This window comes from Monodelphis domestica, chromosome 2 (genome assembly GCF_027887165.1).
Source record: "Monodelphis domestica isolate mMonDom1 chromosome 2, mMonDom1.pri, whole genome shotgun sequence".
Classification (NCBI taxonomy): domain Eukaryota; kingdom Metazoa; phylum Chordata; class Mammalia; order Didelphimorphia; family Didelphidae; genus Monodelphis; species Monodelphis domestica.
In genome coordinates, this window is record NC_077228.1 from 278,208,463 (window position 1) to 278,222,698 (window position 14,236).

Here is a 14,236-nt window from a genome sequence, read left to right on the forward strand (position 1 = left end):
TGGTGCATACATGTTGAATACAGATATTTCCTCATTGTCTATACTGCCTTTTACCAGGATGTAATTACCTTCCCTATTTCATTTAACTAGATTTATTTTTACTTTGGCTTTGTCAGATATCATGATTGCGACTCCTGCCACCTTTTTATCAGTTGATGTCCAGTAGATTTGGCTCCATCCTCTTACTTTCACCCTATGCATATCTATCTTCCTCATGTGTGTTTCTTGTAAACAGCATATGGTAGGGTTTTGGATTCTAATTCACTCTGCTATTTGCTTGCATTTTATGGGTGAGTTCATTCCATTCACATTCAGAGTTATGATTATTAGCTGTGTATTTCCCAGCATTTTGATTTCTAGTCCTGGTCCTGCCTTTTCTTCTTTCACTATTTCCTTCTACACCAATGTTTGTTTATAATCAGTCCCCCTAGTTCCCAGCCTTATTTTGCTTCCCTTTCTACATCCCTCCCTTCTTATTCCCCCCTCATTTTCCCTATAGTCTTTCTAAAATTGCCCCCCAACCCTCTCCCTGCCTTGTACTGCTTCCCTCCCTGCCAGTCCGTTTGTTACCCTTCTACTCCCCAATAGGGCACAAATCTATTCTCTGTCCCAATGGATTGGATTTTTCTTCCCTCTTTGGGTCAGTTTCAAAGCACATAAGAGTTGAATATTTCCTATCTCCAACCTCTTTACCCTTCCAGTGTATTGATGTTCTCTCCTCTCCACCATGAGCTTCTTTGTGACTTATAAATTTACCCCCATTTGTTTCTTTTCCCATTTCTTTTAGTATTAACCTCTTTTTTAGCTCTAGTTGTGTATATGTGTGTATATATATATATATATATATATATATATATATTTATATATTTATACACACATACATGCATGTGTATTTATGCATGCATATTATCTATATACCTATTTATATCTTGTCCTTTCATCCTATAGAGTTTGTCACTGTTCCCTCTAAGTGTAATTCTTCTAGCTGCCCAGGTGATAGGAAGAGTTTTTAAGAGTTACCAATGACCTCTTTTCTTATAGGGATACATATCATTTTAACTTATTGACTCTCTTAAAATTTTTTTTGTTGTTGTTTTGTTTTGTTTTTCTTTTACCCCTCTTTTTAAATTACCTTTTCATGATTTTCTTGAGTTCTGTGCTTGGACATCAAATTTTCTGTTCAGCTCTGGTCTTTTCTTTACAAATTCTTGGAAGTCTTCTATTTTGTTTACTGTTGGGTAGTTGATTCTTGGTTGTAGACCTAGTTCCCTTGCTTTCTGGAATATCATATTCCATGCAGCCAGATACTGCATTATCCTCACTGTGGTTCAGTGGTATCTGAATGACTTCTTCTTGGCAGCTTGTAATATCTTTTCTTTGGTCTGATAGTTCTTGAATTTGGCTATAACATTTCTGGGTATTGTCAGTTGGTGATTAAGAACAAGAGGTGATCTGTGGATTCTTTCAGTCTCCATGTTTCCCTCTTGTTCTAAAATATCAGGGTAGTTTTCTTTAATAATTTCCTGTAGTATAATGTTGAGGCTTTTTCTTTTTTCATGGTCTTCTGGTAGACCAATGATTCTTATATTGTCTCTTCTCGAATGATTTTCTAAATTGTCTGTTTCGTGAATGAGATGCTTCATATTTTCCTCAATTTTTTCATTCTTTTGGTTTTGTTTTATAGTGTCCTGCTGCCTTGTGAGGTCACTTAATTCCAGTTGTTGTATTCTGGTTCTTAAAGACTGGATTTCATCTCTGGCTTTTTGGTCATCCTTTTCCTTCGGGTCTGATTTTCTTTGAAGGTCATCTTTCATCCTCTTTACCTCATCTTTCATCTCCTTTGTCTCATCTTTCATCTTCTTTGCCTCATCTTTCATCTCCTTTGCCTCATTTTCCAGCTGGTTGATTTTGGCTTTCAAGACACTATTTTCTCATTTTAGTTTAAGTGCCTCTGTTTCCAGATGACTTATCTTAGTTTTTAAGTTCTTTTCCCAATTGTCTTCAGCCTCTCTTAATTGTGTTTTGAGTTCTTCCACAGCCTGTATCCAATTCGCTGGTATTTCTGATTAACCATTTGCTAATCTCTCCCCCTCTCTTCCGTTTGCTGAATAGAAGCTGTCTATTGTAATTTCTTTCTTCTTATTCTGTTGTTTTCTCATATTCACCCCTTATTAATTCCCCATATTTGTCTGTGCTCTTGCTCCTCTCATGTTTTTGTTTTTGGGGGCTTCTGTCAGTCTCCCCTCTTGGAGCTTTAACAGAAGATCTCTTGGTGTAGAGTCTGGAGAAGGGTTGTTGGGGGTTTGAGCTTCCCTGTCCTCTGGAAACTTTTGATTGACTCAAAGTCCAGCAGTCAGTGAGGATGTGTGTGGAGCCTGGGCTTCCCTGAGTTCTGGAGACTTTTGATGGGATTAAGTTCAGCTTAGTTGTGCTGGGTGTGCTCTGAATCCAAAATCTCCTGCAAGGCTGGAGCAAATATGGAGGATCTCCACAGCTCAGGCCAGGCTGTCAGGTCTGTGCTTCCTTTCTAGCTCCTTCCCCTCCATCTGTGTTAGACACTCTGAACTTGGTACCATCCTGCCCGCTAGGTACACCCTACAGACCAGCACCTTTGCCCTCCCGGAATTTCCCGCTGCTGCTGGAGTCTCAGCACTCTAGGTGGGGCAGGGAGGGGTCCTGGGACCTTCATTCCATTTTCCCCTTAAATCCGAGTGTTTTCAGATTCTGTCTTTTCGGGGGGGGGGGGTGGCGTATCTTTTGAATTAAGTCCAGCAGGAGGATTTCTTGGATCTGTCTTGTTAAGTTTGCTTTTCAGTCCCTTAGGAGCATTCAGTTTGTGATTGATTAGGAAGGGTATTCAGAGGTCTGAACTTCTTTTCCTTCTAGGCTGCCATCTTGACTCCGCCTCAGGAGTTCCTAGGGTTTAGAGCAAAAGGCATGGTGATTCTAGGATAAGTTGTCTCCAGAGTTTATATCATAGTAAATCAATGGTCTCAGAGGTCAAAGCTCCTCCCATTTTAGAAATGATAATACACTGAGATCAAGAGGAACAGTGACTTGTCCAACATCACTGATAGTTACCCAAAGATCTGTAGGTTATAAACTTCAAGGATAAGAACTTACTTGTTTTTTATTTGAATATATAACTCCTATCAGTATTCTGTGTGTAGCAAAGGCTTAATATGTATTTGTTATATAATGTTTATTACTGTTGGCTTCTTTAATTTAGTTCTCTGCTCTGAAGATGAGTACATAATCATACAGTGGACTGCCTAACTAAATCTCAGTGATTGCTTTTCACCTCTGATTTATAGTGAAATTTATGTATAATGTGATGAATTCTCCAGGTGTATATGACCTTTCACTTCTTCCAGCTTTTTGCTAGCCTACGATGCCCTCCAAAGTGACTCATAACCAATTGTATATCATCTCACATTTGTATTTCATAAGCATAGTCTTTTTTTCAAATAATGATTGCTAAAGGAGAGTTTCTGAAGTGTTGTTGCTTGTAAAAAAAGTTTCACACATTAGAAAATGCCCATTTTTAGATCTCATTAACTCGAACTTTTACAGGTTTTGCTTTGATTTTTCAAAACTTTAGAATGTTATAATGCATTATAAAAATTACCTTTACCAAGAAGCAGCATAAAATGTACCTAAAACTCTAATTATAGTGATTAAAATTGATGATGAATATTAGAATTTGATTATTTGGAGGAATCTAAAAGATCAGACATACTGTATTAGGTCAGACCTATGATTCATTTAGCTCAATGTTCTATCTCTAATAAAGAACATTTTGTGGAAGAACATGGTTATTTTTAGTGAGCTACCTATTACTTCTTGATGACTCATTTGGGGTTTTGTCATTTACTCATTTATTTATAACTGGAATTTTTTATATTTTTAGTTTATATATCTCTTAGAATTACTATTTATGACTTGCTGAATAATATGGTATTCAGTTTTATTCAAGCAAACAACTCAAGTTTAAAGGGTGCCCCATTATTTTAATATTCTGAAATTTGAAAAATTTGCCATTTTATGATTCTTACAAATGTCTATAAATTGCATCCATTTTAAATTTGTAACTACCTTTTGTTTTTAGGTTACAAATCAAATGGTGACAGCATGTAAAGCATATATTACTGATGGAGGGATGGCTCATGTATGGGATCAAGAAACACCGGTTGTATTAAAAAAAATTGAGGTTGGTATTAATATATTTTTACTTTTATAAGGTATTAAAAATTTTAAACTCTCACTTTCTGTCTTAGAATTGATACAAGTATTGGTTCCATGGCAGAAGAGTGGAAAAGGCCAAGCAATTAGGGTTAAGTGACTTGTCCAGGGTAACATCTACAAAGTGTCCAAAGCCTAATTATGGAAACAGGGAAGGGATTGTGATAGTGCTAAAACTAGAGGGATGTTGACAGTGCTGGAGTGTTCAAGCATTAGGGGAGAGGCTCCCACCTAATTCCAAAACTTGAGACTTGATGTCATAGAAATCCATTCCAAACCTGGAAATCAAAGGTGAAGCTTCTGGATTTATGTATTTCTTCTTACTTCTCAGAGGATTCATAAACCAGTTTGATGAATTAGAGTTGAGATGTTCTCTGTGTCCCTTTCTTGCTTTAGATTCTTGAGTAAACTTCATTTTACCATTCTAAACCTGTTCCCTAGCTTTTGAAGTTCTGTATCCTAATAATAAGTACAGTGAAGGAAGAAGGATAGATATGAGAGATATTGTGGAAATAGAATACAAAAGAATTAGCAACTGATTGGTTATAGAGGATGATATAGCAAAGTCAAGGATGACTGCAAGGCTGAAAATCTGAGTGAGTGAAAAGATCTGTATCTATGAATATATAGATCTATAAGCCATCTGTATAAGGATGGCTAGACATTTCCTTATTCAAATGTCAGTAAAAAAGAAACTCACAGATAAAAAAGACTGAAATCTTCTTTCTCCTATGAAAAATATTGTGCTCCCTAAAACTAAAAATGTAGCTTTCATTTGCATTTGAAGATTGTAATATGTGGATTGCCCTCAGTGTGTTGGGATTGTAATTGCAGTGAGATTAATCAGAGAATACTATTGCTGATGTGGGTGAATTGCCTAATTAACTTGATATGGGATTGCAAGTCATGGACCTTTGATATCTCCCAAGAAAGGCTGGCTGTGGGAAGCCACCTGAAAGGATTGAGTTTCAGGCCTCACAAAGTGAGAGATATATAGAGACAGACAGTAGGTGGAGCAGGATTCTCAATGACTGAGAAAATGAATGGGCCCAAGAGGGACATGCGATTGTACAAGTCCAGTTTTATTGAGAATTAACTCTAGTACATATAGGAAATTTTGCTCTAATAACTGAAGAAGCATTATGACATAATGAACCAATCAGGAATTAGAGGAATTACAGGGGGGGGGGGCACAGCTGTGCAATTTAGTCATCTGGGTGACAAGCTGTTTATACCACAAACTACAAAGATTTCTTTGGTCTTTGCATACATGTATTCTCCTTATCCATGAAGATACAGGCCCAAGGTCTATATTGCCTTGAAGTAGTAGTGCTTAAGCTTTATAGATATGCTTAAGGCTTACTGCCTGTGGAACTGTACCAGGCAACTTTAGCCCACCTAAGGAATGTCTAGCTTCTTATCTAGAGCTCAGCCAGATGGCGTCTAACAATTGCCTGTATTTTTTTTTTATTAGAAATAGGCCTTGCCAAAGATGTTAGAGCAGAAGTACAGCCATGCCTTTTATTGCTGCTTTTCTCGGTGGTCTTAAAGTGTTCTATGCCTCTATTATTAAACATGTGCCTTAGTCCCTTGTTGAGAGCCATACTGAGAGGCCACAGGGGTCTCCTCTGTTTGGTCCTACATTACTCAAGTTGTTTCCTGATGATTCTTTGAGGCTTAAATGAAAAATCTGGGCACATATTTAGAGAATTCATCAAAGAAAATTACTCATACATATTGAACCAGAGGGCAAAGTGAAAATAGAAGGACTCCACTAATCATGTCCTTAAAAAAATTTAAAAACTGAAAACACCCAGGAATTTCATAGCTAAAATCCAGAGCCTTCAAATACAAAAAATAAATATTGCAAAAAAGGTAGAAAGGATTCAAATATCTAAGAACAAAGCCAAGATCATGTAAGAATGTGGTATAACTATTATAGTTGATTATAAAGAAGGGAAAATCTTGGAATATGATATTACAAAAAGACAAAAGATATAGGCCAAGCAAGAATGCTTTACTCTTCAAAATATAGTAAAATCCTACAGTGAAATAAATGGAAAACTTTCAATAATTCCTGATGAAAACACCAGAAATGACTCTTAGCCAAGAGCTACAGTTCTTGTCTGGTTTCATGGGACATAACCCTTGTCAACCAAAATTTAATTTTCCCAAATTCTTCATTTTTTTTTTAACCTCAGTCCCCTTACATGAGATTGCCTCTGTTCAGATTGGAACTGGAATATATCCTGGAAGCTTTAAGCACCTTCATAGTGTCAGTATTCATGTACTACAAACTTCAGAGATGTGGAGGACCACTGAATGGGAATCAAAATGGTGCCATACCCTTAAGTCATTAAATTCAAAACTACTTTTTTGAAGTGACAGTTCATATCTTCATATGGAGACATTGATTTGAGTTTCACTTGTGATGTTAATTTTGGGTCTCTTTGGAGATTTTGATCAGCTTAAAGAGGACATGATAATAGATTCATTTAATGGTCATAATTTTATATTACAATAATGGGAAATAAGAGATGAAGAGAAAAATGAACAAAAAGTTGAAACAAAATATTTCCTTACAGAATACCTTCCTTATATGGACAGAGAGTTATAGTGGACTGAATATATATTCTTTTTTTAAAAAATAGTAGAGTATTTTTAGAGAAACATTTATATAAAAGGCTCATTAGTTTTATGTCTATCTTCCTCATAGGACTGCATTTTCCTATTCAAGGAATATCAGAAGTCTTTTCATAAAACAAGAAAGCAGATTTTGGAAGCCTCAGGGGAAAAAACATTTGAGGTTTCAGAAATGTACATATTTGGCAAATTTGAAGCTTTCTGTAAAAGACTAGAGAAGGTAAGAAGCTCAAAGTTACGGGTCTAACCTTTTTGGGGGATTGTGGGGGAGGGGAGATAGTTGCTTGTTACTTATACTATGAGTTTGGATAGCTATGATCATTTCACCCTTTTCTCCTCTTGGTATATTTTTCTCATCTTATTTTTACCTTCAGCTTTCTTTTTTAGTCCTGTTGTTATCATAGATATCTATATGATAAGGGTAATAGCTTTGGCAATATTATTCAGATAGGTGAGCTGCAGTGACTAACCTTGAATGGGACCTTGCTGATTGGGATAATAATGACAAAGACTATGGGATGACTATGATGAATTGGCCATTTTGAGTTAGAAAAATCAGGAAGTACTTAAATATTTGCTTGATGTATAATCAGTATTTTTCCATATCGTAAACATAAAAACACCATTAACTTCATTTATGTGTGTGTGTGTGTGTGTGTGTGTGTGTGTGTGTGTGTGTGTGTGTGCAGGTGGGAAGTTGATCTTGACATCTTTCCTGGTTCTTCCTCTACTTGATTATCCACACTTCAGCGTCCTTTGCTCTGAATTATCTTTCATATTTAATCCTTAAACCCTAACTATGAGTGTTTTTTGTTGTGAAATAACAGTATTATACCTGATGCCCAGCCTGGCTTCCATGCAAGCCCAGGGAGAATCTCACTATCCATGAGGGATCAAAAACAAATAACCAGACTGAAAGAAAACCTTTTTTAATGCACTAAGAAAGACTGCTCCTCAATAGCAGCTTTATCTTCTTAGTCTCTCCACAGTTCATAGTTCTCAGGTTCATCCATCCACATCCCCTAAATTCAACTCTGGCATCTCTTCTTTCTAAAAAAAAATTCTCTTTCAGTGATCTCATCACTTTTCATGTATTTAATTATCAGCTATATTCAGATAATCATAAATCTGTATATCTCTCCCTAGTCACTCCTCTTAACTCTAGTCCCATATCAGCAATTGCCTACCATCCATTTCACACTAGCTTTCCCAGAGATAGAACAAACTCAGCATGTCTAGAACAGGACTCATCACTTTCTCCCCAAACCTACCACTCTCCCAAACTAATTTCTGTCAAAGAAATTACAATTCTTTGAGTCTTCCAGTTTCATAATCCTAGTATTATCCTCAATTCCTCATCCTCCCTTGCCCTACATATCCACTTATTTGACAAATATTGCTGTTTCACCTTCCACCAAATCTCAAATACCTGACCACTTCTCTTTACTCATTTAGCCACCACCTCATCACCTCCCACTTAGATTATTGAAATGGCTTTCTAGTTGGTCTCCCTGCTTATTATTTCCCTGTTCCAATGTGTCTTCATATTGTTGAAAGTTATTTTTCTTATGCAGAGATCTGACTATTCTACTCTACCAATTTCAGTGACTTCCTATTAAGATATACTTTCTTCATTTTAGCTTTTAAAGCTCTTTAAACCTGGATCCACCCTATCTTTTAAACTTCATTGTACATTATTCTCCATCCATTACTTAGTTATCCAGCCAAAGTGGCCTTTTTTTCACTTTTCCTTACAAAACTTCATCTCCCATCTTCATGCCTTTGTTCTAACCATTCCCCCATGCCTGGAATACATTAATTCCTCATCATCTAATAGATTCTCTCAATTATTTCAGCCAAAGTTCAAATACCACTTTCTACATAAATGATTATTAATAAAGAATCCATGGACTTTTTGAAAAATATTTTAAAAAAAATTAATACAGCTTATTTCCTTTGTAATTTTATATACTTAATTTTATGTATTTAGAAACATTCTGATAATGAGTCTGTAGGCTTTGTTAGATTGCTAGAGGAGTCCAGGACACGTAAAAGAAGTTTAACAACCTTGTTCTAGCTGAAACCTTTCCTTATATTGCTAACTTCTAGTGTTCTCTTTCCTAAAGGATCTGGTATTTCTTGGTATTTATTCTTTTTCTATTCTGCATATATTTGTATATGGGCTTGTTTTCCCTGTTAGAATATAGACTCCTTGAGAGTAAAGGTTGTGTCATTCTTTATATTTGTATTCCTTGTGCCTAACAGTGCCTGGCACATAATTGGATCATAATAAATGTTTATTGACTGAGTGATTTAGAAAAATAGAAGATAGTGGAGAAGTCTGTAGCCTTTGACAGTTAAAGTGAGAAGAGTTTATCATCATGTGGCCTAAAGCTCCTGTTAATGAATGCTTCATGAGAAGCAGCCCAGAACAGCTCAGCTCTTAACTATTAGCTGTAGCAGAGTAGTAGCTGAAGGAGCATAGAAAAACTCAGGCAAATCTATTGCCAGCTAAGTTTATATGCTGCAACAAACTATATGGTTTGGAGATGATGTTCTTGTTCAAGAAATTAGGTGCAATTTCTGCAGGAGGTCCAAATCTATAACCACATAGAAGGATAAACATGAACTCTACAACATATATTTTATGTTTGGTTCAGTTTGAGGTCATATTGGTACCACTCTTGCTTGTATTTGCCTAGAGTAATATTGTTCTTTTGATTCAGTTTTCCTTTCCTTTTTTTTTTAAGGTCATGATGTCATTTTTTTTCAAATCCCCAGTATCTAGCAAAGTACCTTGCATATGAGAAGTACTTAATAAATGCTTATTCAATAGAATAGGATAGTACATGATAACATAGAATTCATTTATGGTCTTGATAATGTATAATTTAGGGGTAGCTTTTGATTTAATAGCATAAATATGAATGTATGTATATATCTATATATGACAATATAGATATCTAGATATTTCTATGTTTCTGGCATTTTCTAGGAGTTTCTTTCTATAATCTGATATGTACATTGCAATATCCCATGTTATAATTATGAAGGTTCTGGTCATTGGTTTCTACCTAGCAAATATACACCGAGAATTCAAATATCACTAGTATACCGCATGCATTATACCAAATAATTTGACCCAGTTGAACTGGCCTAAAGGACAACTGAAAATTTTGCTACAACACTGAAATAAGCTTTTCAACAATTCTTCAACAAGTCATAGGAGAGCTTGGGTTCAAATCTGGTCTCAGATACTTCCTAGCTATGTGACCCTGGGCAAGTCACTTGATCCCCTTTACCTAGCCCTTACCACTCTTGTGCCTTAGAACCAATACAGTATTGATTCTAAGATGGAAGGTAAGGGTTTATAATAATAAACAATTAAAAATGATAAAAAAAAAACAAGTCATAGGAAGAAGAGAACCTCTAAACATGGTATATTAGTCGAAACGCCAAGAAATAATAGTAGAAAGTGAACTGGAGTACTTGAAGCCAGGTTCAAAATTTACCTCTGAAACACACTGGCTGTGTGCCCTTGAGCAGATTCCTTGGCCTCTCAGGACTCTAAGCAGCAACCTAAGAATGGTACTGACCTGCACTGGTAGAGGGGTTTAGTTGCCTCAAAGTTCCATATAATACTGAAATCACAGGTCTAGTTTCCATTTGTATAACCACAATAGGAGCCTTGAAGAATGATACAGTTCTCAAATTTAGTGACCTGCATTCATTTAAAGCTGGAAGGGATCTCAGAGGGTATCTCTAGGCCAATTCCTTCATTTAACGAAAGAAGTCAAGTGATTTACCCAAGATCACACAAGTAATAAGCGGCAAAATTAGTATTCAGACCCAAGTCTTCTAACTGTTGGCAGGTAGATAGTGAGAGAACTGGAAGCAGTCAGGAAGACCTGAATTCAAATCCTGCTTCAGATGTGTTACTAGCTGTATGACCCTAGGCAAGCCATTTAACCCTCCTGGGCCTCAGTTTCTGCATCTGTAAAAAAAGGGAAGTTGGATCTAATGACCTCTAAGGTTCTTTTAGTCCAGTATCTATGATCCTATGATCAGGCCCAAACCACTTTCCATTTTATCATGTTTCTTTTTTCTCATTTTCTGGAAAATGAAGAGAAGATCCTCCTAACATTAAAAAAATATATATATTTGACAAGTGAATAGAAATAGGCTTCCTAGTTGTGGCATTTTTGTCTTTAAATACAAAAGAATGCCAAACATCACGGATATCTTAGATATAGTGTTTCATTTGTGTAAAGGATAATTTTAGCGTTGTAACCTAAACTATATTAATTATTTGGTCGCCAAGGATATCCCAAATACCCAAGTCAGCTGGAAATTTATGGTGATTTAATTGATATAGTGGAAAGAAATTAAGAAGAAGGAAGAAGGAAAGGGTGTAGGATTTTTCCTGCCTGGCATGTGTCAGGAGGAAGACCAGAGGCTCTAGGAAGGTAAGATTTTGGAGAGTAAAGGAGGAAGGATTCAGCCTGAACTCCAAGAGGGCTTAGCCAAGATGCCTGAACCTGAATCAGCTCAAGGGCAAACTCACCACCAAAACCCAGACAAATATCTTCCACCACACCAAGATATCGGTACGCTTAGCATGCTGCCAGCCAGAGTCACTTCTCTGGGGAAAGAGAGTGAAGAGAGGAAGTAACATGCTTTATATAGATGGTTTTATGTCACTTTCCTGTGTCTCATCTGTACCAATGATAGCTTAGCTTGACTTAGTACAGCTCAGGGGTCTGTCAGCTGTTTCTGCACATGTCTGTTGAAGGCCATCTTCTTAGATACTTAATCCTTGAATATGGGTGCAGACATTCCTGACCTTGTTAAACTAAGTAGGGTGGAGCAATGTAGAGTTCCCAAGACATTCCTGATTCTGTTAGACCAAGTATCTCCATTGTTACAAATCAGGAAATAGCTAAATCAAATCTTCTAAAGTATGGTCTGAGTAGGGTGGAGTAGTTTTAAAATTCACATTTGGAAGAAAAAAGTTTGGATAAGATAATATTGTCTAGTCTGTACCTGCCATATTGTTCTATGAATTTTTATTATTTAATATCCTTAGTGAATGATTTGGCATAATAAATTTGGCTAAAAAGGTTTATTAACAATAGTGTACCTTTTTGAAATATGAAAAATCACTTTTCTTTTAAAGATTACAGAAATGATTACAATCGTGCAAACATATTCAGCTTTGAATAAATCTACAATAGAAGGAATAGATATCATGGCAATAAAATTCAAAAATATATACCAAGGTATTAAGAAAAAGCAATATAATACTCTGGATCCACGGAAGACAGAATTTGATGCTGATTACTTAGATTTTACAACAAAAATCAATGGCTTAGAGGTAAGTAACAATTCCATGTTACTCTTAATTTAGTAAAGATAAATATAATACTGGATTTTCACATTCTTTAATAAACCATGAAATTGTGGAAAAATATAATTTAAAATAGTTAGGAAACATTGTCACTCTGACAAAAGTTTACTAGATCATTAGAAATATCAACCACCTTTTTATAGGTTTTCAAATGTCAGAAAAGATATGCATATTTTGGCACAGCTGGCAGCCTTTAGAAACATAGCACCAAGGCCATATTTTAATTTTTCATTTTAAACATTATTATTTATTTATTTAAGGTGTTGACCTAAATCATGTATCCCCATGGATATAATGAGTATATTGCATACTCCCAATTTTTATGTTTAAGAAGCTTTTAGAATTTATCCTCCTGGATCATAGGGAAGAGAAAACTTCCCAGTCTCTATGTCCATATTCTTGGCTACTATCTGGGAATGAGCCATTTGCCTTCTTGAAGTTGTCCTACATATCATTTCAGTAGACAACTGTGAATTCAGAGAGAGTTATCAAGAGAACTGTAAAATATCTGATGAGTCTGTAAGGCAGTTTATATCCCTCCTTTTGGGGTATGGATAGAACGCATTTTCCTCCCATGAGGAACATAAGGGGACAAGAATGTTCTGATTTTTAAAAAATGTTTCATTTGTACTTTTGAAAAATATTGTTATCCATTCCCAGTGAGATCCCCCACTCAAGACAAAATGTTCTTTATTATAAATAATACAATAAGACAGAAAAAAAATCAACATTGGCTATTTCTTGAAAATGTACGCCTCATTATGTTGAAGGTACACATCATCTCTTTGCCAATAGGCAGGACTTGAGTTTCCCCATCACTTCTTTGAAATCATCATTGGTCACTTGTATTGATCATAGTTCTGAAGTCTTTTGATGTTGTTTTCCTTTATATTATTGGAGTTATCATTTGTTTTGCATCAGAGTCTTTATGAATCTTTAAAAGTTTCTCTGCATTTTTCATAGCTGTCATTTCTTACAGCATAATAATATAGCATTATATTAATAGCCTATAAATTATTTAGCCATTTCCCCAATCAGTGGATATCTGTTATCCTTTCAGTTTTTACTACAGCTCTGGCATAATTTTTCAAATAAATTATAATTTTGAATATATAATAATACATTTTTACTAAAGTTCTGGTATAAATATTTTTTTGCAAATAACTTTTTTCCTCTGCCTTTATCTTCCTTGTAGTGCATGTTTAAGTTTTATCCCTGATCAAAGGCTATATACTGCTTTTTGACTTCATTAATATAATTCCAAATTGTTTTTCAGAGTGGTTTGTCCAGTTTACCCTTTACTCCTTTTCATAAACATCAGGAAAAAGTATATTTTGTTTAGTCTTAACAGCTAACTTCTTAGTTGTCATTGGCAATATTCTGTCAAGTGGGTAGGAATACAAATTAAAATTTTATCTTGAAATGGCTACTTATAATCAAATTCTGCTCTTAAAATTTATCACAAGATTTTGGCACATAATATCTTTTACAAAATTTAAGAAGGTATTTTATTTTATATTATATTTATTACATTATTATATCATAGCATAGCATAATATATCATATTATATTCACAATAATATGCTGCCTAATCGTGCATACTTGTGGAGGTTGTCCTGGGTTCTTGAAGGATATTCCAGCTGAGCTCTCATTGACAATTCAGCCCATTCTTTTTCTATTAAATTCTGTCATCAGCTCCTTGTCTATCCTCAGTGCTAGTCCAATATATGGGAACTATGCTTTTAGACCAGCTCTCTAGCCAACTGCATATTAGTACAGAAAATTGTCATATTTCATCTTCTTGATTTTTTCTATATGTATAGTTAAGATAAACTCTTTATGAGTAATCATGGAAATCTTTTAGGTGACTGGTAGAATTTCAAGGCTTGACATAATCAGGATTTTAACTTTAAACAGAAACACCTGGAGGACCTACCCAGATAT

The 14,236-nt window shown here is 35.3% G+C and overlaps 1 protein-coding gene across 2 annotated transcripts in view; it reads left to right on the forward strand.

Annotated features, from left to right (window-relative positions):
* Window positions 1-14,236, forward strand: part of DNAH8 (dynein axonemal heavy chain 8) — a 491,513-nt gene that overhangs the window by 64,283 nt on the left and 412,994 nt on the right. For both annotated transcript variants that reach the window (XM_016431041.2, XM_016431044.2), the window contains exons 11-13: window positions 4,109-4,210; window positions 6,959-7,105; window positions 12,062-12,259. In XM_016431041.2, the coding sequence (XP_016286527.1) occupies window positions 4,109-4,210; window positions 6,959-7,105; window positions 12,062-12,259 (447 nt within the window). The remainder of the gene's footprint in view (window positions 1-4,108; window positions 4,211-6,958; window positions 7,106-12,061; window positions 12,260-14,236) is intronic.